Here is a 27,973-nt window from a genome sequence, read left to right as displayed (position 1 = left end):
CGGTGGAGGTGTTCGGCCCAACCTCAAAGTCAAAGTCAAAGTTACGTTGCGACTGATAGTCAGTCAGTAAGTCTTGGTGTCGAGCACCATCTGGGGCTCATGACCAGATATTAATTATTACTGTTTGACGCACAGGGGATCTCATTCTAACTGCGTGAAATCCACGTTATATAGCCTCGGGGCGGACCCCACGGAAAACACCGTCAATTGTTAAAGAGTGTGTTTACAGCTGCGCTAGCAATAGACATTCTATTGTTGCGTGCGCGTGTTGCGGGAATGTGTTTACCGACCCATTGCCTAGGAATGGGTATACACGTCACATTGCTCCCTCCTTAAGACTATTCGTCCCGAATAGCCTACAGGCGTACGTTAATTCTTCATTTCCGAAGGCTGTGCTTTCTGCGTCCATAATCGGTCTCACCTTCCTTCCCACTGCTCAGCTTTTCGCTGTAAGGATGTGGGAGGAAGCGGTTCTCTGCAATCCTTCCATTCAAATACCAGGATAAAAGTTCAGATTAAGACGCGAATAAGTTTTTCCACGTCCTTTACAATTTATTATTCATTATTATCATCCTATTAAGGACTCTATTCTGCCTGATCTATTGACAGTGTCGTTAAATAAACCAGAAAACAAATTATTATTATTATTATTATTATTATTATTATGGATTCGACATTTCGTTCTCAAACACCCTCAGAGCGAAAGACCAAACTTAGTCATATAAAAGCACAACAAAAGAATCAAGTAAATATATCACAATAAAACAATGAATGTATTAAGTTATATGAAAAAAATATCAATTAAGTAAAAACGGGATAAAAGCATTTGGCATACGTTATCACTGTAAGACTTTGATGCGTTAGACGTCGTTTGACTACCAAAATAAATGGTAGTAAATATTAATTTAAGATGTACGGTTATCACATTTGTTGTGCAGTCACTTAATGACATAAACAGAATTCGTGGAACATTCTCATAATTAACAGTTACACTTAGCAGTGCAATGTGAAGAGGTATGTTTCTCTAACGGCCAGCGACGATGTGTATCCATATCGAACGTAGTAAACAGATGTCTAGTCCAAAATAAAACTCAATAACATCACTTCAGAAAATAGCAATTTCAAACACAGCGAAGATGTGTATAAATAACATATCCCAAGAACAGACCATCAGACTGCAAGATTTTGCATAAAACTTTGCGCTCTTAAGCTCCAGACACATTGAAGTCGCGCCGGACACAATCCTCCACTTCCAACAAGTATCTGACACTCTAAAAGATGTCCTTTTTTCTTTCAATTTACAACAGACTCCTTTCTTCTGGCAAAATCCCTGATGTTGAAAGGGAAGTTCTGGATGATTCCTGCAGATCCAGAGCAACCTCCTTCTAAAGCAGCAGCACAGATTGTTAAGAGATCATATAACAAGTTCGGAATATTCCTGGACTACGATTGTCCTGCAGGCAAGGGATTTATTTTTCAGGTAAGTCCACAAATGTGATAACTTGGCCACTCATCCAATCAGCAGACGTCAAAATAGATATCTAGGCTCATTCTCGCCGAAACATGATGAACAACAGCAGAACGAATATAAAGGCGGATTATAATTGTTATGCGCATTAAGATATGAAAATTTAATTTAACATGCTTCATTAAAAATATCCCGATGAGGTGGATTTTTCCAGTTCACCTAATCTTTTCAGCCGCACTATGGCCCTGGGTCGACTCAGCCCCTAACAGAAATGAGTACCAGAAATAGTCTTGGGGGTAAAGGGCGGCCGGCCTGTAAGGCTGACAACCTTACCGCCATCTATGAGTCGATTGTCTAGAAAATGTGGGAGCCTCAACATCTCACAACCTTATGGATCTCCACGGTCTGTTACAGGGATACCTTTAGTTCTTTACTTACATTAAAACTATTCCAGAACAGGCAAACTGGAGATACTAAAGGTGTAAACTTTATTTTTAAAGTTTATATGAAGAATGATCAAGAAGCTTCATGGTTGAATTGTCGCATTAGACCAGAGATCGCCGTGCAGGATGAGCTCTCTCATACGCATCATAAGCTTCTACTACACGTTATGTATGTTTGCAGACGACTTGGTTTCTAAAGTTAAAAATGTGATCTAATAAACATCTTACAGAGTTTTAAGTAAATTCGTCCTTTGAAAAATTAAGAAAAGATTGCACAAAATATTGATTCCTAATCGAAGATTCGTATCATAACCAGTACGATATAATTTCATTCTTCCCACACTATTTCGGGACGACAGTAAAAAAATAAAATTGTTCCTGTGCTTAACTATTTAATCACTACGCCATGAAGGCGTATGGGGGAGTGGATGTATAGGCTCACGTTTTCTTGAACTCGGTACTAGTTGGAGGTGAGTGGTCAGCTTCACGCCCCGACCGCTTTTCCCGTTGGGAAAGAGCCACGGGTACCAATCGGCTAGGAGGCTGGGCGGGCTTCAGAGCCAGTCTGGACAACATGGAGAAGTAAAAATTTTAGCTCGCGCTGGGACTCGAACTGTGATCCCTTGGTCGTCCAGCCCGTAGCTAGTCGCTATATCGACTGAGCTATCCGGCTCCGGGATGACAGTAACAAATAGAAATAGCATCTGCGAAGAGCAAATTAGAATATGGGAACGCTTGTTACCACTCTTCCCCTGCTTTCTATAACGCCAATAATGAAAACATGATAAACTGTAATGTTATCTCTTCTTTACACAGGGGTGATAAACTGAGTCTCAACTCATGGGGGGATTGAGGACGCCTGAGTATGAAGTGGTGATTTAAGCGAAAAGAAGTAAAAAGTGGACGATGGAAATTATAGGAACTTCATAATTTGTAATTTTTATGAAAGTTACTACAGCGATAAACATGTTGCATGCACGAAAACATAAGAAATGCATACAATAATTTTGACGGTAAACCTGAAAGCAAGAGACCGCTCTGGAGACCTTGAAAGGGGGGATTGAACCTTCAGGTTCCATACAAAGGCAACTAACAGCTTCTCAAGAAGGACTCTGAACGAGTAGGATGGCGTAGTGGTAACGCTCTAGGCTCGTCCTCCGGAGGTGCTCGGTTTGCACATCGGTCAGGGCAATGGTTATCCTGATTGTGGAGGTTTATCATAGTTTCCTTCACTAATTCAGCAAATGCCGGAAAAATACCTAGATTGAGCCACGACCGCTTCCTTCCAGATCCTTTACCATTCATCGATAATTCCACCATTCGACACTATACAGTCCACATACTGAGAGCATCTTGGAACAACATTAAAATCAGAAGATCTGCTGACAGCGTTATGGTGAATTGATTCTGAATGAAATATTCATATTCATTTGTATTATTTGCTACAGAATTCCGAGCGACGATCACTAAACGGGAGTTACTACTGGCTAGTGTGGAGTAAACAGAAATACACCTCGGAGGTAGGAACACTTAACTTGAGCATTGACACTGAGATGACGTGGGCGCATCCCGAGGACGGTGCCAATCAAATCACATTGTATGATCTCTACAAGATTACCTACAGCTGGTCCATCAATGGAACAGAGGCAGGACACTGGGATCCCGACAGGGGTCTGAATTATACTCTGACGCAGCCCAAATATTTACGACGACAGGATATGAGAGGCATCGTATTCACAGCTGGATTAGCGGTACGTTCTTACACAACATACCATAGTCACATCCATTCTCAATTAGGAATTTTTGAATTTCTCATCAGTAAATACATCTTCAAGGATGATTCAGAAACCACAAATCATATCCCGTTCGCCTATTCTAAGACTGCCATAACAAACGAAATGATAGAAACGCAACTATTTGTCTTCAAGTGCCGGTCATGGTAGCCGAGCGGTCTAAGGCATGCACTGTCTTCGCTCGCTCGGAAGCCGGGATCGTGGGTTCGAATCCCACTCAGGGCATGGATGTTTGTGTGCGTTTTTCTGTGCTTGTGTACAGGTAGAGGCCTTGCGACGAGCTGATCACCCGCCCAAGGAGTCCTACCGAATGTATAAGATCTAAAAAAAACCGAAGTGAACGGAGAAGTTCACGGAGGTAGGCCTAGGCCCACTGGGGCTGTAGTGCCAAGGAAAAACAAAAATTGTTTTCAAGTGCCGATCTCAGTTGTCGCGCGGTCTAAGGCATGAACCGTCTTCGTCCGCTCTAATGCTGGGGTCGTCGGTTCGATTCCCACCCCAGGCACTGATGTTTGTCTACGTTTACTCTGTGTTTGTGTTGTCCTGTGTGTAGGTAGCGGCTTTGGGACGGGCTGATCCCCCTTCCAAGGAGACCTACCGACTGTGTACGGGATTTAGAAACTAAAAAAGCGGCCAAGTGTCCAAAGGGCTGTCGAGCCATAGAGGGAAGTAAATGAAATTTAAGACAAAGTGTACAACGTAATGAAATGTTTTTGTGAAGAATACCTGCTGTTCTCCAATAACAGCAAGAAACTGAATAAGTGTCAGTTGCAATCTACCGGGAACCGCCATGTGGTTTAAGGATAAAACCAATTAGGAATAGTCATCCTTCATCACCGGTGACGTACGCTTTCTCTAGCGGTGTTCGCGATTAATATTATATGAATACAAATTGTTTCAGGTGACCGTTTTTTGTTAACGACGATTTAGTGTGATTTTAGTAATACATGATCAAAAACCCAAGCGTCATATTTTCCATAGACAGGACAGAGATTTGGATTTTAATGTGTTAAATTTTTAAAGTCAGAGCCGGGAAACGGTGGACATATTCACAGTGTTGCCAAATCGAAAAACCGAAATTATGACGCATGTATTGTCGTTTCTAGAAGAGTCAACATCGTGTGTATGATAAGACAACATTTCAAACCGTCATTCATTCGTTTCCTTGTTTGAATTCCATTATATCAGGTCCCAAATAAATATTTTGTTTTCTCCTCTTAGAATTTCACATGTCTAACCATAACATTTGATCAGTTACATCTACGAAATGAAGAAAATAAATTCCTAGAGTTGCTATGATGTTATTTCACAATCAATACAAACATTATTTTGTGAAATGTGAAGTTTTTCAAGCATCTGTGGGTCCACAAGATATAGGAATTATATAAAATGACTCCCGTCTCATGTATCATAAATCTGACTTTTCTTTAAACAATATACTGAAAGTAGAATATAAATATACAAGGCATTTGTAACTTTTAGGTGAATAACATACCAACGGAAAACCTGAAAGAAGAACTGCTTAAGCCAGAGAACAGGAAAATGGACGCCATGGCCACATACAATTACAGGATTTTCCAAATGCTCGAGCAGACGTACAACTTCTCGTAAGTTAAAAAAAAAACTATGCCTAAGATTCACATATTTTCCTGGGTGTAAACATGAAAGCACATCTGACAGTTGTTGCGTAACTGTGTCTCTGGTTCATACTTTCGACAATGAAGCAGGTAACGTGCCTCCACGTAAACAAACACTGTGATAGCAGAACCCGGAATTTCAACATCGCTGATAAGAAAACCCTCCATCGGACATGATGCCGAGCCACCTGCCTCTATCTCTCATCACCCCCTCAAGATCCAATTTCATGTTATATTCCAAAGTCCTTCTCAATCTTCAAACGGACGTTTTCGAAGCTGTGTCCCCACCAAACTTCGGAATCCATTTCTTGGTTCCCATTCTAGTCATACTGCAAACACATCGTGGCGTGATACATTTCGCTAACGATATTGGGTACAGGTAACGGTAATGTTGCCCCTGTGCTTAATTCGCGCAGTCGGTAGAGCGACTGGCTACGGGATGAACGACCGAGAGGTAGGAGTTCGAGTCCCGGTAGGGTCAAGAATTTTCTCTTCTCCATGTCGTTCAGACCGGCTCTGGGGTCCACCCAACCCCATATTCAATGGGTACAGGGAGGGGGGGTCTTTCCTGAGGGTAAAGCGGCCGGGGCGTGAAGCTGACCACTCACCAAGAACTAGTGCCGAGGTCAAGAAAGTGTGGTTCTATACATCCAACAATATTGGGTAGCCTATATAAATCACGAAGTTCCTCGTTATGTGGGCTTCATATCCTAAACAGCTCAATTAATTCATCCTTCATACTTCCAAACAGTTTTCTAAACATTCTGTAAAAACACTTGTAACTTATTTTAAGTTTTCCAGTTGGTGGAGATTTATACTGTGATCCAGCAATGACACTGTGCAGTCTGGTAGACTGGTAGACCAATAATTCTGAGACGTTGGTACGCCTTAACAATCTGCGATGATATATGGTCTTATAATCCAGAATATCAAAATATGGAACTTCTAATTTACGTTCTATTCACAAAGAGTTCGCATTTTGCACCCACACAAAACATCCTGAAGAATTCATGTTTTGTATACTTTGATCTTGGCATTATGCGAACTACTGTACTATACATTTAACTATGTTACAGGACGGACATAAAACCCAGTAAGTTCTTCGGTTACGTGGTTGAGAATGGCAAGCTGGAAGGTTTGACACTTATGATGAAGAACCATGAAGTAGATTTGAGCGTATCTGCAATTCTTATCAATCGGGCTCGATACAGATGTATGGATTTCGTATCTACACCGACATGGGAATTCCGGTAGTGTCCAATTTAATATAGTTTTTTATATCCACTATCACTAATTTATATACTCATAAGTATACTAGCTGTACCCGGCGCAACATATGCCGTTCTAGAAAATCTGAAAAGCTTTTTTTAATTAAATATTAACATATTTTGTTTCATTGTACGTAAAGACAATTATGAATCTTGTTCGTCTGACGCCGGTCACGGTAGCCGAGCGGTCTAAAGCATGTACTGTCTTCGCTCGCTCGGAGGCAAGGATCGTGGGTTCGAATCCCACTCAGGGCATGGATGTTTGACATGTGTATGTGTTTATTCTGTGTTTGTGTTGTCCTGTGTTTAGGTAGAGGCCTTGCGAAGAGGTGACTACTCGACCAAGGAGTCCTACCGGCTGTAAAATGATAAAAATGAAAAAAAAAACTCGACACCGTAAAGGTATAAGAGGAATGGATTAAGTAAGTTCTTCTGGTACAACACTCTGTGAACACAATGATCGATATACTTCTAAAGCAAACAGCCGCGTGATATGTGCTTATGTCAATATCTACAAGTGGTCCCCTGTCTTCTTCAGCAAATAATGCAGAAACCTCCAGTCATGATGTACTCGCAGGTGCATTTTATCGTCTCTTGTCTACGTCCGGGTCCTCCGTAAATACCATAAGCACATTCACTGCTGGATTAGCATGGGTTATTTGACGCACAGGAAATGGGTTAACCTATTAACTCTACTATTACGAAGACGGAGAGATAGCGTTAAAACACGAGGAGAACAAATGAAAATGAGAACCAGGACTGATCAAGTAGGGCTGTCGGATGCTAATAATCTGCAGGCAATAATAAACATGGAGAGCATGATACAAGGAATATGTGTTATAGCTATGAGTATCGCAATACGAGGTATTGGGGACGTGAGATAAACACATCGAATAACTACATTAAATGCTCTCATGGTAGAAAGATTTCACTTGACCCGCTATCTGAGACCCCCACTCCAATAGAGGAGTTGCTTACAGGGGATACACGTGAAGCAAATAACTTCAAAGAACATATATTCGTACGAGCGTACAATTTAGCAAAGGCATTCGAATCGATGGGCGCCGAGATGAAATCTCCTCTTAGAAATGGTCCCTCCTGTTTCTGGGTACACCTCCCTTCCATATTTACCATTTGGTCTCACAGCTACATACAAACATAATAAATAGACCAGAATATGGACAACTTTATTTGCAGGATTCTGCTAAATCAACAACAAAATGACTTGAAATCCATTCGAACCAAGGGTATATGGTGAAAGCAATGCAACGACTGCATTACATGCCTTTCTACTATTACCACGCAGTTGCCTAGCAAACAGTTTCAGCGCGGACCACATAAAAACATCTTTCATTCTTGTCACGTATAGTTATAGCCACGTCTTTATTGGTCCGATACCCAGCAACAGGCTGTCTACATGAATCTGTCTCTGCAGGAACGTGTTTATCGAGCCGTTGCCTAGCAGTGGGTCGATACGTCACAGTATGTACGTATTAATAGGGATCCGTCAATTAATAAATCAATTTCTTGAAAACTTAGGATCGTCGCTTTGTTCCGGCACCCTCCCGTGACAGGGGCATACGGCGCGGTGCTCCTAACACCGTTCGAAATGAATGTGTGGATATCCTGCGCCGGGATGTGGGTCCTCGTGATCCTCACCATCCGCTTCGTGTCATGGGTAGAGACCAGCACGTTCGATTTTTTGGCCACCAGTCACGAGGAGGAGACGGTGCGGTCCTGGAGTGACTCCCTCATGATTATCATCGGGGCCGTAAGCGAACAAGGTATCAAGATTGTTAAAACCAGTTTGATGTAATAAAACACATCTTACAGCGACGTGTTTGTGTTGAAAATCGCGTTGCATTCATTCACGAACATGACAGATTAGATCTGAGGGATGCTTGGTACTGTTTACTTCCTCCATGTCTCGTGATGAAAATCTACAGAATATTATAATTTTTGGTCTCTCGTTCTAAGGGATGAACATAAATTTGGATGTCTGAGAACAAGGAGCCGACGAGATTACTTGCATAAGGAACACAGAATAGTGACTAATGAGCTTTGTAACTTATAGAACTCTTCGCCACATATTACACACCTGATCAAATAAAGGAAAATTAGATGGGCACTGCATACAGCATGCATGGAGACGATGAGAATGCATACAGAATTCTACCCACAAATCCCAAGAAAATACATAGCTTGGGAGATTTAGAAATAGACGGGCTGATAATATTTAAAAGATCTTAAAGGAGTAAGCTGAGGATATGGACTAGATTTAACTGGCTCAGGATATGGTCACTGGCGGACTCTTTTAAATACAGTACAATACGCAATATTCTGGTTCTTCAAAAGGAGAAGTATATTTCGTTTATTTCACTATAAACTGTACGATATACAGGCTACAGCAAACAATGGTTCTTCGTTATCTGTAATATTATTCGACACATTTTTCTTTCATCAATTTCTATGCGACACTCAACTCAGAATCTCAGTGCTACAGAGCAGTTTTCAACAGGTGACAACCATTCCGACGATCAAGAAATTCTTTACTGTCCACGTTGCCATCATAATAACCCACTGCTGGAACATACTGAGCCAGTTCAGTCCAATTAGCACGTTCAAAACCAATGTCCTTGAAATCCATATTAATATTATTTACTTACTTTAGCCTGGTCTCTTCAACTTTTGTGACTAAAATATTTGCCTATTCTCTTTTCTCATGTGTACTATATGTTCTGCTATCTTAAAATCTATTCATCTTGAATTAAACGTGATACTGTGTACTAATTCTGAATATCTGGTAATTTCTTGCCATTTCGCAAATGACTGAAAGGAAGTAATAATCACCCGAACCAATTACTGATGATGAACAGAATTTGTGAAATTTAACCATAATTTTACTGACTCTCTCTTTCCTTACAGGTTCAATGTTATTAACTTATATTATTTTAAGACTATTTTTATTATTTTTTTTACTCAGAATCACTGCTTGGACACAATCAAGTAATGGCCTCATAAACCATCCTGGGCCTAGAGTGAATTAACAATTACTGAATATGTAAATAATTTTAAAAATAAGTAAAAATATAAAAGAGAACAAATTAAAAAAGCATAAAATAAAAACAATGCCAACGTAATGCAGTTACATTACGACTTTAACTTTCGAACCTGTTCATTACTCAGGCACAACGATGGATTCAAAGTGGATAGCATGGCGCATGTCATTCCTAGCGGCTTTCATTCTGTCCATGATGGTGAATATCAACTATGGAGCCAGTCTCGTGTCTTCACTTCTCAGCACACCAGTTAAAACAATTCGCACGACACGGGACCTCATTGACAGTTCGCTTCAATTTGCGGCAGAGGACATCTCTTACAGCGTTCCTTACTTCGCAGTAAGTCATAATTCCCTACTTATAGAGTCAGCGCCATTAGATACGATCATGGATTCGGTCCATAAACCTGTTCCCAAACTGAAGTCCATCTCATCATAAGTTTAAATTTGGCAATACTTTTCTTTATAATAGCTATGAACACTTCATATGACCGCCTCTGTCGTCTGGTGGTCAGAGTTCCTGGCTACAAATATAGAGGTCCCGGGTTCGATTTACGGCGCTACCATATTTTCTCAGAAGTAGTGGGTCTGGAACGGGGTCCACTCAGCCTCATGATGATAATTCAGTCGTTACTTCAAGGAAATAGCGGCTCCGGCCTAGAAAACCGAAATTAACGGTCGCGGGGCTCCATTGCGCTGACCACGCGACACCCTCTATCCGCAAGAGTTGGCACTAACTTCGCCGATAAGTGACGGTCGCTCGGTAGGTATAGTTCGCTTGCGGACTAAGACCATGGAGTTTATGAACACTTCATATTTTAAACACCTCCTTCCTCCATCAGGGATACATTCCAGTATATGTTTTAAAAATACATCAGGTCATCATTTATTATAATCGTTACTTCCAATATATTTACAATTACAAGTACGACCAAATTTGAACAGAAAGTACTGTTAGTTCCTCGGAACTCTAGCCGTGGTAGAGGGATCATACCATCTCTCGCGGAACTGGGGGAGCAGTCTTATCAGCTTACGTAAGCGTGGGTACTACCAGTTTGGAATGCAGGGTCTTGGAGTGTGGTCAGGTGTATAGTACGTCGTGTATCTATTCCTGTTCTCCGTAGGCAATGCTTTCCGCTCGGGGAGTAGCTCTGAACGTCACCACAGCAAGTGTACAGCTTCGCGTGCTCCACAACAGCGTTTACCTTTCCGCGCGGCTGAAGTTACGAGGCACTAACTATACCTGTAATTGTTATCTTACTGATTTAATATTTTATCAGAGTAAATTAAAGTAAAGGTATCCTTGTAACAGGCTATGGAGGGCCATAGGGTTGTGAGACGTCCAGGCTCCCATATTCTCTAGACAATCGGTTCACAGATGGCGGTGAGCTTGTCAGACTTAAGCGCCGGCCACTCTTTAGCCCCAGGAAGATTCTTGGTACTCATTTCTGTTTGAGACTGCGTCAACCTCAGGGCTGTAGTGCGGCTGAAGGATTAGATAAATTGAAAAAAAGTCAATTATTTTTGGGAATCGAACCCGCAACCTTCCGGCTTGTAGCGTAGTGCCTCAACCAACTATCCTACAACATGTCCCACTGTATAGATGTTTACTCTATGATGGATTTAATTCTTACAGTATTTTTTATATTTCTTCTTTTCCTTTCTAAGATGACTATCGGTCATAAAACCGGAATTACCAAGCCTTTTGACGTTATAGTTTTCTTGCCGTTTAATTTCACAGTTTTTACAACTGCATCATCACGCTTAAAAGGTACGCCACAATCCAGGCAATTAAAGCTGTACGTTCGATTAATCACAGAAAGTAACACGGGTTGGGAAAATAATTTTGTACTGAGCCTGACAATTCATCTTCAACAAATTCTGGAGAGATGAGATGGGCAAGCAGACAGATTATTTCACGACACTTTCTCGCATCTCAGGCCATACAACGTTGAATGGTAGGAGGATGTCACAAAATTGGAAAACATTTTGAAGTAACGGTCATGTTCTAATTCAGGTGCTATCCTAACATCTGTCTAGAGAGACTGCGAAAAACCTCAACCAGGACAGCAGATATTCTGGCCGAGATCGAACAGAGGTCTAAAGAGTTACCGCTATACCAACCTGTCTGGTGGGATACCCGAAGGAGACCATTTCGAAGAGCTAGACGTAAATGGTATCGTGGGTCTTAAGAAATAAGGTTTTGGGGATCTGGAGTGGATTCATCTGGCTAAAAATAGGGACCAGCGGTATACTATTGTGAACACGATAATAAAACTTCCAAGTAATTCCTTGAAAAGCTGAGAGACTATCAGCTTCTCAATAAGGATTGAGGTTACTGTAGTCAGTTATTTGTGTTAATACTTCCTTTTCCAAAGCACCTTTAGAACTAGTTAGTCTGCTCTCTTGGAAAGCCATTATCTTGGGCGTCTTTGATACCTGTGTTTCTTCTCTTTTACATATTGCGTACTATATTTTCCACCAATCTCATCCATCATGACCTCATAACTTCTGAAGAACTGATACGCTAAATTACGTGTTTTTACAGATGAATAAAGATCCTTTGGTCCACGAATTATACCAGAAGAAGATGGCACCTCCCAACCAGGCCTATTATTCGCGGGACATTGCGCTTGGTAAGATGAGAAAGGAGCGTTTCGTATTTCACACGGAAGCCCTGAAGGTATTTCCCGAGATAGAAGACACATTCTCCGAGAAAGAGAAGTGCGAATTAAGCGAAGTGTTAATTTTCCCACCTGAGAAGTGTTACCTCGCTATCCCATGGGGGTCGCCGTATAAAGAACCGTTTTCGGTTGCGTAAGTATAGTCAAGGTGACGTTCACTTTCATTTACTAGTATATTCGTACTGTCTGTTGACAGTTCAGAGGAAAAGCTCACACACGAACACCACATAACGTCAAAGAGTCGGGGTTTTTAGTGTATGAGCACCTTTCTTCCATATCTTAGGCCGTGCCATAGCTCAAACGGTTAGTCCCTGGCTTCCCACCGCGGCGGCCCGGGTTCGATCCCGGGTCTAGTGAAGTGGGATTTGTGGTGGACAAAGTGCCGCTGGGGAGGGTTTTCTGCGAGTACTTCGGTTTCCCTAGCCAATCTTCATTCCACCAAATTATCCATCATCATAATCACCTGGGGCAGGTACAATAGGCCAATCAGTGGCCGCCGTGCCGAATGGACCCAGCTGGACTCCACTTCCTACTAAGCGAGATAAAAAGTTTCTTCCATATTTTCGTCTCTTACTCGTTTTCTACTTTCAGAGGATTAACGAGCGACAGTAAAAGCAACCTCTTAGTAATTCCGTAACGTGACCGATAGGCCATGGAATTTCATTTTAGCACATGTTTTCCTCCGATTCTGCTTAATTGAAGTCAAATTCATTGCACACTGAAGTGTAACAAACCTTCCTGAGTCACCGCCGTACTAACAACTTGTCTTCTCACAATTGGGGGCTCGTAACTGAATGTCTGTCGTCCTAAACTAACAGCGGATCCCTTAATGATATTTAATTTACCGGGAATAATATAAACTGGGCACTTCCTGAGTTGCGGATGGAGGAGACGCCCTCCAAGTATGAAGCGAAGCTGCGAATATATTGAATAAGCGTAGCGGACAGCCGACAAGGGATGGTCCTCCAGCTTGGGGGTTGGGAGTGGGGCTAACAACTCCTCACCGTATATAAGCTTGTTATGAAAATGTTCAAAAAGCCTCGGACCTGGACGGATCCTCTGGATAAACGACCTAGGCTAAAGAAGCTGAATATATCACTGGGAAGACCAAGGTGTAGGTGGGTGGACAATATTAAAATGGATCTTAGAAAGACAGGATGTGATGATATGGATTGAATTGATCTGGCTCAGGATAGGGACCAGTGGAGGGCTCTTGTGAACACGAAAATGAACCTTCGGGTTCCATAAAATGCTGGGAAGTTCTTGAGTAGCTACACAACTGGCGGTTTCTGAAGAAGGGCTCAGCTCCATGAGTGAGTGAGGGTACTTCCTGATAGAAAATATTTTTATAAAATGGAATTACGTAATGAAATTTCAGTCTTCTTTACTTTCTTGGACGTATGATATAATTATGTCCATATATCTGGCTCCCTTAACAAAATGATCGACTTCCATACAACTTAATACAAGTGCAGGTCATTATATGTTACATTATATGTACCTCTATATTTACCATCATAATTCTAGCACACTTCTACAGTGTATATTTGTGAAGTGAAAACTACAGCAGCGCCATATACAGCGCGGTCTTCAATGTTTCCCTGGCAGTAAGTCTTCGGAAATATACAAGCCACGCAAAACCTATATTTAGCTTTGGCTTACGGGAGGTTACTAATGAGCCATTCATACTAGAAACGTCAAATTTCGCATGAACACAAAGCATAAACATGCTGGTAATTTCATCTGATTTCTGTTTCTATCTTAATACGAGACAACATGTAACTGTAAGACAATACGTAACAAGTTTAACGTAGGCGGAATGTCTTGTAGTGATAGTTACGCGTGGAAATTGCACACTAAATATAGCTCTTGCTAACCTCAACATATAGACTGAAACTTTTGAATAAAACTAGGCATTATTTTCCGAGAACATCTTACAGAAGTAAATGTAAAATGTGATTTCAGAATTCAGTTTTATGTATTTCACAATGCAGAATGAAGAAAATTTATGAAAGAGGCCTGGTAAATTACCAAGATCGAGTGTGGAAATATCCCAAACCACCCTGTACGATTAAAGAAGAGTTTGTGAGCGTTGATATGGACAAGATTTCCCCAGCATTCTTGATTGTTGCTATGGGAATTATTATTTCTCTGATCGTGCTCGCTGGTGAAAGGATCAGAAGAAGGTAAGAGAGATCAAGAATTTACAAAATCAGTATATCAGTCAGTCTTCGCATAAGATCAGACACTAGTCTGAATAACATATTTTATCAATTTAAATATTAATGATATCATTATGTGATTTTATTATGAGTTTATCATGTTTATGCTTATCACGCTAGGTATTCAGATTTAAGATGCCACGAAATTCCAATTAAACTGTTGTTACCTACAGTTTGTTTTAAAATATTCTTCCGTCAGATTTTAAGTCTGAAATCTATCTCAATTATCATATATCTACAAAATGATATGCTAATAAACGTAAATTCTACAGTACATATATCAATAAAGGGTAATTTTTTGCAGGAAAAACGCAGTGAAAGATGTAACACGTCCAACACAGGATGAACGCCCAGTTACAAGGTCTCGTTTTAGACGAGAAATTAACTTGCACGAGAACAGCCATCATGGATACCGAACAGGGCATAAAGTCTCGTTTTAGACAAGAAATTAACTTGCACGAGAACAGCCATCATGGATACCGTACAGGGCATAAGGTCTCGTTTTAGACGAAAAACTAACTTGCACGAAAACCTCCATCATGGATACCGTACAGGGCATAAGGTCTCGTTTTAGACGAGAAATTAACTTGCACGAGAACATCCATCATGGATACCGTACCAGACATCACCATTCAGCCGGATGCAATGATCAATCTCACAAAGTAGTACCAAGATTCTGTGTTCAACAATGAAATTAAATGTAATACACTAAATATTTATAAATATCTATGGCTACTAGAAACTCTCATTAGAGAGTTAAAAGCGATCGAAGCATTATTACTATATCCATGAAATACTTGACTTACGAATGTCTTGAGCTTCATTTGCACGTCTTCCAAGACGTGGCACAAACCACCAAAGCAACATTACCCTTTACTGTTTTTATTTGTATCTGCTTACACAACTTGAAAAATAATGTGAATCAAGGTCAAATAATATTTTCTCCCAATGACCGATGTTACTCACAATACACTCATGATCATCCACAAGGTCAAAGAAAAACAAAGAGAAGTAAAAACGGAAGTATGTGGTTGGCGGCAACGCAACGTATTGTCACGTGTTTGGGTGACTGAGACGTGGGTTTGGATTGGTGAATCGGTTTATTGAATATCCATTAGTTGTAACTACAAATAATTGTAACACTTTCAAGATTTCTGTAAATATAACACACACGTCACGTCTTCTATTCCCTTCTCTTGTAAGCACTCTACATTAGTCTCCCAACTGTTGAGCTTTCCTGACCTCTCCACACATACTCTGACTCTACTTCAAACAGATATCCGTTATATAGGAGCCGCATGGACAACACAGAAAACAACTCACGTGATGGTACTGTTGCAGTGTGACGTTATTGTGCCTATGCGGAAGTCTGTCTACTGAGCCACTGCCTAGAAGTGGGTTGCAGTCAACTATCAGTCTGTTTAAAGGTTACATTTAAAAATGGCGAGTCATGCCTTAGAGATATTACTATAATGGGAAACAAATCATTAGCAACAAAGAGAGAATATTGCAAAATTTCAACTAATGAATATGGGGTGCACCCTCCTGGGGGATGGGGCGCAGGATATCCTGGGAAAGGTACATACTGTGACAAGTATAACCGCTGTTAAGTAACGACCGCGAAATAAGCAACTATACAACAGCCGTTGCTAAGTAGCGGCTCGCTGTTAGAAGCTGGTATCTGAGGCTGAAGACCGCCCGTGAACCCAGAGGAAGGAGAAAGTTCATCGTTGGAAGCCGCTACCAAACAATGGCAGAGAAGACGTAACTGTCGTCACTACTGTGTGTAATAGTGAACTGTAAAGTGTAGTCACGCTCTGTATCAAAGTGTGCAGTAAATCTAGTCATCAATCCAAAACCCGTCTATAGCCACAGCCCATCAAGTGACAATATTAAAACTGAATTGGTTATAATTCCTAAGATATCAGAGATAAATTGTTTAATTTCGTGCATTTGTAAAGTCTTAATGAATATTAATTAATTACAACCTAAAATATATTCATTTTGAAAACAGAAGAACTGAAAAAGGTCGTTCTTTTTACACATAAATTTATGAAGAAGACGTGAAAAAACTGTCCTAAGCTGAGGGGGCACCATTACATTAAGTTTTGAAACCATTACCGTACCTTAATCATCAAAACTTGTCCTCATAAAATCTCAGTCTACCGAATTTTCGAATTAAATGATTCTTGTTAGATTGGTAATAGTAATTTGTTTTGTATTTATATTCTTTTTAAATGTAGGATTTCAGTTAATACGCCTATATTTTTATGGGAGCCCTCAATATGTAGCCCACACTGGACATGGATGTTTAGTTTCTATGTGACAGAATTCGCGGTCTTCGACCTCTACTGTGGCATGAACGCAAAATAATATTACCTTCTAAACCCTGCAAAAGTGTCCCAGTTGCGTCTTTAAAATAAAAGCCTCCAATGATGACAGGAGAAAAATAAAACTTTGAACAAAGAATGTGAATAACTCCGTGGTCTGTAGTCCGCAAGCTAATTATACCGACTGAGCGACCGCCGCTTGTCGGTGAATTTAGTGCCAACTTTTGCGGATAGAGGGTGTCGCGTGGTCAGCGAAACGGATTCCCGCGTCTAGCCCGGAGCCGCTATTTTCTTGAAATAGCTCCTCAATTATCCTCACGAGGCTGAGTGAACACCGTTCCAGACATACTAATTCTCAGAAAATCTGGTAGCGCCAGGAACTGAACCCGGAACTCTGGATCTGTAGACATGAAATCTGACCACTAGACCACAGAAGCAGTCTAAAGAATGTTAATAATACATATCTGTATAGTTTAAATAACCCAACGTTTGCGAACGGTGAGAAAATAACGAAATGCAGAAAACTTGCAGATAAGACCTAACTAATTTATATTAATTGGGGGACAACCCTTGTCAAAATGAGCAAAGTCCGAATTATAGAAGTGCTACTGAAAATATGTTCAGGGAAGTTATAAAATGAATTACACGTGTCTTCTTAGGAAATACGAATTTATTTTGAAACTTGGGCTATATACCGTATTTACGCATGTATAGGCCGCACATTTTTTGCCAAAAATTCAAGAGGAAAACTGGGGTGCGGCTTATATTCGAAATCACACTTCATTTAAAAAAAATTATATTCATAATTAGTAATACAGGGTGTTCTACTCCTGAAATAATATTCCAAGAAAATTATTTTTTCTATAATTTCTGTCTGAAAATTGTGCTGCGGCCTATACATGCGTAAATACGGTAACACAAAATCAACTTACTTGTCATAAAATGTAAAAATGTAAGTTATGACATCAGCCTTAAAACCAGTTTAGGTAGCATACATACTTAGTATTATTGAGACCATGTTTAAAAAATGAACTTATTTTGGTTTGTGTGCCTCTTTTGTACTGTTCTTTTACTACAATTTGCTGATTGCTATAATGTGATCAAGGTCATAACGAGCGCGCAAAAAAAAAAAAAACCGTTGTCCGAATTAGTGATGTTTCACTGTAACTGTACCTTTCTAGCATATTTCGTTTTTAACGTCACAGCACACGTAATCGCTTTTCTGATAATATTCAGAAGGCTTTTCAGGGTTATCACTGTCGCACGAAACAAGTTACCTGTGTTCAAAAGAATGTCTTATAGGTTTCATTTTATTTTTAAACCTTGCCTTCTCTTCCCCTAAGAAACAATCGGAATGATAAGACTGATTATTAATTTACAACTGCTATATTATTGCCACGAACAGCAGTCTTAGTGACTAACAAATGCAATCCTTCCATCTATTAAAGAAATTCTTCAGTGAATTTTCCGTTAAACACATTTATAATTCCGAGTGTCACTCTCTTGTGCTTCTTCTAAGAAATGCGGAATTATATAAAATCCCGGAAAGAAAGTACGTCAACAAAGTTAAGTGTAGAAGACTGAGATGCAGAAATTGAGAACTTATCTTCTGCTGCTTCTGTTTTGTTCGGCCGCTGGTCGGCTGTCAGAAGAAACGATACGATTTGTTGAAGACCACTTCAGGCACAACTCTGTTCGTATCATCACTAGTTTTACATGCTCCAAGCACGGTACGGATACTCAAAGCAAGTCACCTGTGATACTATATTTTTTTATTGCTAGTGGGGTGGGACTAAGTCCCTTGTACTGCGGCAACTTCTGGCCTATTGTACCAGCCCTAGATGATAGGTGAGGGTGATTGTGGAGCAATTGGTGGAATGGAGATTGGCAGGGGAAACCGAAGTATTCGGAGAAAACCTGCCCCAGCGCCACTTTGTCCACCAAAAATCCAACTTGACCAGACCCGGGATGGAACGCGGGCCGCCGCGGTGGGAAGCCAGCGACTAACCGCTTGAGCTATGGTGCGGCCATCTGTGATAATAAGACGAAACTGTTTCATCTTTAGAGTCCTTCATAATTTCTACTTAGGAATATCTTGACACTATCCGTCATTATGCAGCATCATCACATCCTTCTGATAATAGGACTAAAAGATTCAAGCTATGACAACTCAGATATACCATTTTCCATGTTATGCTAAAACACGGTGTTGTGCTCATTATTTCGAAGTTATCGTTACATTTCAGAACCCCTACACATATTAATTCAATTCACTTTATAAAGAAAATAAAATATGCTTGCAATGTAATAATTTTGAATTGTGCAAATTTTACGTAACTTGTATGAAGACCATACACTCCTCAGAATAAATATTTTTTATGTAGGCCTTAAGACGTGATGTCTTCACGACGGTGTGGATTTACATTGCGGCCGTTTGAGTTATGACCATCTTTAAAGAAGAATTCGATTCTTGTAACACGAAATTAAATGAGAAACTGGTATTCATATTACCAGCAACAATACTCTGACGTTATGTTCGGAACTCATATTAACAAACAGGTTGCGAATACAATTAGACCCTCACAAGACACTTCCTTCTGTAACAATGAACTCGAACATAAATGGTCTGCAACATTAATTAAACCGGATAAGATAAGCGCTTCCTCGACAGTCAATTGCAGTCGATTTTAAAAAGGTGTACCGGAGACAGTATACAATACAGGTAAAGAATGTACAGAATAGAAAACCTCTTGGCAGAGAACATAAAATTTCCTGAACATGCGCGTTTGCTATACGCTTATTCATGACTTCACTTAAATACCCTTATTTCATGGTCATTATATCGCAAGCTGTTCGTAACATCACGTGATGGAGTCGTTATAAATGTTGCCCGAATCACTTGAATATTTATTGAAATACGAAATCGTACATGTACGATGTAACTGTGCCGGGATAACCTAGTCGGTATAGCGACTGGCTACGGGCTGAACGACTGAGGGGTAGGAGTTCGAGTTCCGGTAGGATCAAGTATTTTCTCTTCTCCACGTCGCCGAGACCGGCTCTGGGGTCCACCAAACCTCCTATACAATGGGTACCGGGGGGCTCTTTCGCCGGTGGTAAAGCGGCCGGGGCGTGAAGCTGACCATTCACCTCCAGTTATTGCCGACGTCAAGAAAATATGGATCTATACATCCACTCCCCCATACGCCTTCATGGCGTAGTGCTTGATTAGTTAAGCACAGGGACAACTTTACCTTTACCTTACATGTAAGATGTTGAGGTTCTTGCAAAGTGGCAAACTTCGTTGTTCAATTTGGACCAAATTCTAATAACAAATTTTAAATTTTATAAACATCAAGTTTCGTCTGAATACATTGCCTAATATTGTACATGTGAATACACGAACACATGAATAGGGAAAATGAGGCGAATAGAAGCGCTCGCATTATTAGAAACGAGCCCAACAGTCCTACCAACTTTCGTTCTATGGATCTTCAAAATTACGAAATGTTCGAATTTTTTTTGTTTGTTTTTCTTTTAATGCTCGTGGGGTGGGACTAAGTCCCTTGTACTGCGGCCACTTCTGGCCTATTGTACCAGCCCCACATGATATGCGAGGGTGATTGTGGAGCAATTGGTGAAATGAAGATTGGCAGGGGAAACCGAAGTACTCGGAGAAAACCTGCCCCAGCGGCACTTCGTTCACCACAAATCCCACTTGACCAGACCTGGGATCGAACCCGGACCGCCGCGGTGGGAAGCCAGCGACTAACCGCTTGAGCTATGGAGCGGCCCAATGTTCGAGTTAATCCATCTGGGAAAGGTATGCCCCTTTTCCGGTTCAACACAGGCCATATTTAGTAAAGTAAGTATAAGTTAAAGTAAAGGTATCCCTGTAACAGGCCGTTGAGGCACATAGAGTTGAGATGCTGAGGTGCCCACATTTTCTAGACAATCGGCTCACAGATGGCGGAAACGTTGTCAGTCTTACGCGCCGGCCGCCCTTTACCCCCAAGAACATTCCAAGAGTATTCCTGGTACTCAGTTCTGTTAGAGGCTGAGTCGACCCCAGGGCCACAGTGCGGATGGATGGATTAAGAGAAGGTAAATTGAAAAACAATCCAATGACCTCATCGGGATTCGATCCAGCGACTACGAGTATATTATTTAGTGGCTGAAAAGGAAAAAAAACACAAGTTGCAAAACAGTATTTTAGATGCATAACAAGAGCTACAACACTGACCATAATTTTCTAACCAGTTATGTTTGCTTCCGGGGACAACCGGTTTAGAAACAAAGATACACGTATATGCCTACAACAACTGGATTACTCTTACGACAAAACAGTTATCCAGATATTATCGTGGGCAAAAAATTAGTTAAGTAAATAATTCTTTTATATATTTATAGTAGGTCAATTCTTATTTATTTGCGTGCCAACTCAGCAGAACAAGGGCCAATAATAAAAATTAGTAAAAAGTAAGTAAAACTATCCCTGTAACAGGCCGTGAAGGCCCATAGAGTTGTGAGACGTTGAGGGTCCCACATTATCTAGACAATCGGCTCACAAACGGGGGTAAGGTTGTCAGCCTTACGTGCCGGCTGCGCTTTACTCCCGAGGAAAATTATTTAATTAATTCCTGGTACTCATTTCTGTTAAGAGGCTGAGTCAACCCCAGGGTCATAGTGCGGCCAGAAGGATTAGGTCATTTGAAAAAATCCAACGACCTCATCGGGACTTGAACCCGCGACCTTCCGGCTTGTAGCATAATGCCTCAACCAACTACGCTATCGCGTATTAATAATACGCTTCATTTGTCATCCAAAAGAAAATTCCTCTCCTACTTTAACATACTTTTAGAGCCATATATGTATAAAGTCACAGTCTCCGCCAATAATGGCAATTCTGGAAGGACAGCCTTGTTCAAACAAACGTATAAAATACAGGACAATCAAAATATTTCAGTAGGATAACATTAATGGGCTTATGGTTAAAGGAATGAGGCCAGTCTTATTTTTCTTCAGCTCGCAGATTAGGACCTATTCCGATTTAGTAATAATTCTGAAAGTACGAAATCTTATTGGTTTGGCTCACTGGACGGGGATCAGTCCATCGTCAGACATCTGCCTACAGAGAACACAAAATACCCATGAACGCGGACATGCATCCATGCTTCAAGCAGCATTAGACCCAAACCCTTTGTTTCGAGCGGTCTTTGACCGCGTGATCATGAATAATATGAATATTCTCTCGGTTTTAAAGTATATTTTTTTTTGTACTTTTCAACAGACACTTTTCTTCTGTCGAAATCTCTGATGTTGGCAGGTAAGTTCTGGATGATCCTCCCAGATCCGGAGAAATCTCCTTCTAACGCTATCGACCCTGTCATTAAGCGATCATACAACAGGTTTGGAATCTTCATGGACTATGACTGTCCAGAAGGCAAGGAATATCTCCTGCAGGTAAGTCTTAAAGACACATCCACCAAAGAAAAGACATCCAGGTTTCCTATCCTGACATCTCAACTGAATGTGATCTTACTCTGTGGCACACTGAAAGTCTTGATATTGGGGAAACTTAGTTCAAGCTGTAATATTCCTGACTTGCATTCGGGAAGTGCCCTGTTCATACCTCGACTAGCATACCGAATATTCTGAGATTTTCGTGGTATTCTTCAGTCCCCAGGCAACTGCTGGGACAGTTTCTTAGATTAGGCCACGGTCGTTTCCTTCCGCGTCCTTAATGATTCATTAATCTCAATCCTAAGCATTCGACATTATAGAGCCCGAGTTGCCGGCAAATACGTTAATGAACTGCAACGCTTGGTGTATGCAGTTTCCACAAAAGAATGTTGGTATTTCTAACGTGAGTATGTACTGAATACAATAAAACAGAACACTAAAATAAATTGACTTATAAATAACAATGTATCTTCTTTTTATTTTTGGTGCATCATTTCGATATGAGCTGCATTTGTAGTTCGGCGTACATCCACCCTATATACTTCTGCAGCTGGAATGGCATGTGAGCCTTAACGTACCTTCCACATTCTTCTGGTTAAGAAACACCGCATATGACACAAGTTACAAAGGAGCATAACTGTATAGTTTGTGGTTCTCAGCCACCTCACGAACAACTACAGTATGTAAGAGATATTCCTAGACGAATCTGTGTTTGCTCACAATCGCAGACAATGGAAATAAACCGTTTATGTGGACGTGCTAGAATGTAAGGCCTTTTGGTTGTTTGAAGGACGTCCCCACAATCTTCCAGCAAGTTGACACACCCCCCAAAATCGGTAACTTTGCGGCAATCACTGAACACAATTTGCTAGTAAGCAGATAGATTAAGGTCATGTTCTTGGCCTCCCCGTTCCGCCCTTCTCGTGCCATTAGATTTTGGGGGGGGAGGGAGTTATAATAAAGGAGAAGCTGTATTCCCTAAAGTGGCACAGCTAAACCAATTAAAACGAAATAAGTTGCATACATGCAGATCTATAAACGGAGCTCACACCAAAATAATAAACTAATTTCCTGTTACACAGACTTATGTTGTTATTATTGTTATTTTAATTCTGTGAAGAACATTTTCGTTGGTGTCAACACCTTATCGTGGTGAGGGGGTTTGAGTATGCCAAGGACCCTGAGAGCTATACCAGCGGTAGCGTAGCTACTGGCAGGGCCTCACCTTGCTGGACAGGTCAAAGGGTAGGTATCAGACGAAGAGAGACACCAAAAACTGATGCCGGAAGCAGCGTCCCCTTGGGGACAGAAGAGGATACTGTCATTTGAAGGAGAAAGCTCTAGAGCGCATTAAGTGAAGGAACTGTTTTGGAAGAGACTGTGGACCTGTCGTCTGACAGATTACTAATGATGATGATGATGAACATTTACTTAAATTCTTAAACTGTTTATATTAAATTTGCAGAATATAACCTTAAGACTTCGAACCGTCGCCATGTTTGTGACTGTTGAATTACGATCAATATTTCACGCACAACACATAGACTTACTATCAACTTCTATACCAAATTTCACATAACTCCAACGATTTGTCCGCTATCGCCATCAAACCGAAAGCTAAAGAAAGATTTCGCAAGGCCATGCTGTTACTTTATACTTTTCAGGAATATTACCTTAAGAAACGCGGCATATTTTGCCAAGTTGTTACCATACGGAAGTTCAGGATCATAAAGAAAGTAGGGCTGCTTCCGTTCCTGCCTTGAAAGTTCGCGCATCCGACATGTTACTACTGATTGTAGGAAATTAAAAAGTGCGGCGTTCAAGTGGCCTCCAATGGCATGACATTCATACCAAGTTCAGTAAAAATCGGTTAAATGATTCAACCGCTGAAATGGGGGAACATACTGGCAGCACAGTGATGTTATAGGTCTGTTTTTTTTGTGTGTTTTTAAGGAAGTAAGGTAGGCGAAATAGATGGATTGTTATTTGCATATAAAAATGTATTATTCTCTTTTATTGCATTCTATAAAATGACACACAGGTATTTTTATACAGAAATTCCCTATTATGATTATACACTATGCGTACGATTACCCTTCTTTATAAAATAGTGGTGAGCATTCTTAAGTACTACTCTATAACTCTACTGCATACAGTCTTATCGAGAAGTTGAGAATTACTCAGCTGGTAAAGAAATTAATTCCTTTTACATAAACCGACAGCGTAACACTAAGTTCACAGACTCCCACCATTGCATAGTCTTCTGCTAGTTCAGCCCCATTCTTACATTTTTAACCTATTTCTTTAAGATTTAATTCAATATTATCCCTACATCTCTGCCAAGATCTCGAACCAAAATGTTGTGTACCTTTCTTGCTTACTTCAGGCCAGCTGCATAGCCTGCCTATCGAATCCCTCCCATCTTGCTAATGATTCTGAAGCGTCTATTATGTAATTTTCTCCACTTCTCCGTTGCACTATTCTCAAACACTTGATCTAAGTTCCTCCACCAGAGTAAGAGACCAAGTTTCATACAAATTTATAATCATATCCTCTTTAAAATTAATTGTGGATATATCTTAGTTATTATTTAAAATGTTCTTTCCAGAATTCTGCACGCCGTTCCTTAAACGCTAGTTTCATCTGGCTAATTTGGAGCAAACAGAAGTACACATCCGACATAGAAACTCTTAACCTCAACTTCGACACTGAGATGACGTGGGTGTATCCTGAAACTGACCTCGATCGGTTTACCTTGTACGACCTCTATAAAATCAACTACAGCTGGCCCATATATGGCACCAAGGCGGGCTACTGGAGCCCCAGGAGGGGTCTTCATATCACTTTAACTCAATATAAGTACACACGACGAAATGATATGAAAGGCATTGTGTTCACAGCTGCTTTATTGGTAAGTTGTCACTGCAAATCTACAGACTATTACGCCTATATAATCCTTCTGTCTTTCCTTTTCTTTTCGCTCTGCCTGCTGTTATGAAACTATAAAAGGTTTAATGCATTAAATGATTTGTCCATCGCTCTTTCGTTGTTAGGCAACCATACACTCTTTAATGCACAGAGGAGTCCACTTTGTACTTTCCAGACTTATCACGATGCGCCACGACGATAAATAAATATACCAGATTCAATTGTTTACTGGAGTCTGTCGTAACACAACAACATAACGGTCAAGGTTAATATTACCTTAGCTACATGTTTCGGCTTTTGAAGCCATCATCAGGCAAAAGATTACTATATTCACACACTATTGAACTGCTGTGATAGTAAAGCTGGACACTTGATAACTGTTACATTATAAAATACAAGGTATAAAAATGCAATGAATTATAAACGTATTAAAAACGAAATCTAGTCAAGTGGGTTTTGTGGTGGACAAAGTGGCGCTGGGGCGGGTTTTCTCCGAGCACTTCGGATTCCCCTGCCAATCTTCATTCCACCAAATTCTCCATCATCATAATCATCCGGGGCAGCTACAATAGGCCAATCAGTGGCCGCCGTGCCGAGTGGACCCAGCTGGACTCCATCCCCCATTAAGCGAAACACTAGATGCACACATGTCACTTGTCCTTATCAGGTAAACAACATGCCATTGAGGAACCTTCAAGAAGAACTGGTTAAACCAGAGAACAGGATGAAGGACGCTATGGCGACATATCATTACAGACTGTTCCAAATGCTCGAGCTGTCCTATAACTTTTCGTAAGTTACATACTCCCACTATGCATATAATGATACTGTAATTTTTGTATCTTAGACCTTTTAGTCTCACCTCAGGAGAATATAGCAAGGCACACTGTGTTTTGCAGTGCAATAAATAAATAGGTTTCTTATTAAGCATACTGTACAAAAACTGAGTTTGTGAATTCTTCTTAGGGTAATCATTAAGCCCACTTCGTTATATGGGTATGTCGTTGAGAATGGAAAACTTGAAGGTTTGTCACTGATGATGAAGAACCGAGAGGTAGACTTCAGTGTATCCGGCCTGTTCATCAATCAAGCGCGATACATGTGTATGGATTACATAAATGCAAGAACTTGGAAGTACAGGCAAGTAAAGCAGAACTGTTACAGAATATAGCTACGATTTCAAATGCATGAATATAATGAAATGAAGATATATACGAGTATTAGAGAACAGCCCGTTGAAATAAGCGGCACACTCAAAACAATAATAGAGCAATCCAATTTATTATAGGCTGATATCAGAGAAAAATTTTTATTATTAGATGAAATATAAATACAACTTAGAATGGAATTATTTATGAGCAACAGTAAAATTTGGAGATTTATTATAATAAAGGGCGACGGGATTAACGAACATTTAGGCTGTAATATCATTATTATTGAAAAACTTATGGTCATTGCCTCCGTAGTCTAGGGGTAACGTTCCCACCTCATGACTCAAGGTACGCGGATTCAAACACGGCGGAGGTCGTGGAATTTTTAAGGGCGGAAAAATTCAGGGAACAAGTCCTCCGGGAGGGACTTTAAGCCGTGGGTCCCGTGTCGTAGCTTTACGGCACGTAAAAGAACCTCATGCCTCAAGGAGGTCTCTGAGCTAAATTATAAGGACATTTCCCGCCCAACAATAGTCTCTAACGCCTCTGGTAGATGGGGAAAGCATCTAGATACCGCTGAGCCAGTAGAGGCCGAACTCGCTGGCTGAGTCGGGACTGATGGCACGCACCAGTATCGGTAGGGTATAGAGACTGGTAGAATATCACAGTGGGACGTACAATAGACCACTGGTCGCGGTGCATGGGGAAACCCACCCCCTCCAATAATAATAATAATAATAATATGGTCATTGTACCACTAAGTATGGATACGTCAGGAAACAATACAGCTGTAATTGATCCTACATAGCATTGATGCAGCAATGTATGATATCGAAACAGATGGACAAATTAAAATAGATGTAAACTTCATTCCCCGTGGGCCTTCTGTGACGATAAGCTTCTCAGTGAAGTTCCAAAACATCTTTAGACATTCTCGTTCATTTCCTGATTGGGTCTATTATCGAGGTGGCTAATGGCATCAGGCATACGTACATATCATAAACGGTCACATTATGTTTTTTCTGGATACGCTTGAAACTAATTGTTGAGGATCAAATTTGGGATTGAAAATTTAAGTCATTACCTAGGTGCCTGGAGACTTGCGAAAAGTGTTTTGCAGTGAAAGAGCAAAGATGACAACACATGGACACGCAATGAGGTTAAGAATGCGATAATCAGCATTCATGCATAATACCGTATGCAAGACGCTCCGCTAACTAGGCCACTGGAGATGGTCATATGAGTAAATACACAGCGATAAGACGCAAGAGGTCCACCCCCAGCCACATAGAATACCCAATGAAAGCCTAACTTTAGGAAATTAGAACACAAGGGAGGAGCTATCTACCCCCTTGCCGTCCACGCTGAATCAGCGAATTAAGACTATAAATGAGGGAAATTCAAGAGACTTGGAAATCTGATTTTAAACAGAATAGAGAGTTGTCAGCCGTAGGCTCTCTTCGACATGGGTCAGACTAGCGGAGGCAGTGGGCCGACATCTTGTACTTCAGGTGGGTCTGTTTACGCA

General features: G+C 40.7%; 2 protein-coding genes across 6 annotated transcripts in view; one reads left to right on the top strand and one right to left on the bottom strand.

The window, feature by feature from the left end:
• The window catches only part of LOC111873758 (facilitated trehalose transporter Tret1), a 186,858-nt gene that overhangs the window by 132,351 nt on the left and 26,534 nt on the right, over nucleotides 1–27,973 (bottom strand). The gene's annotated exons all lie outside the window — the stretch shown is intronic.
• LOC111873746 (ionotropic receptor 75a) overlaps nucleotides 22,325–27,973 on the top strand; it is a 28,812-nt gene continuing 23,163 nt past the window's right edge. Inside the window, exons 1-5 of the mRNA XM_023868691.2 lie at nucleotides 22,325–22,366; nucleotides 23,157–23,237; nucleotides 24,975–25,277; nucleotides 25,962–26,086; nucleotides 26,261–26,434. Coding sequence (XP_023724459.2) covers nucleotides 22,325–22,366; nucleotides 23,157–23,237; nucleotides 24,975–25,277; nucleotides 25,962–26,086; nucleotides 26,261–26,434 — 725 coding nt within the window. The remainder of the gene's footprint in view (nucleotides 22,367–23,156; nucleotides 23,238–24,974; nucleotides 25,278–25,961; nucleotides 26,087–26,260; nucleotides 26,435–27,973) is intronic.

Source organism: Cryptotermes secundus, unplaced genomic scaffold (assembly GCF_002891405.2).
Source record: "Cryptotermes secundus unplaced genomic scaffold, Csec_1.0 scaffold142, whole genome shotgun sequence".
NCBI classification, from domain to species: domain Eukaryota; kingdom Metazoa; phylum Arthropoda; class Insecta; order Blattodea; family Kalotermitidae; genus Cryptotermes; species Cryptotermes secundus.
This window is presented reverse-complemented; position numbering and strand designations above follow the sequence as displayed.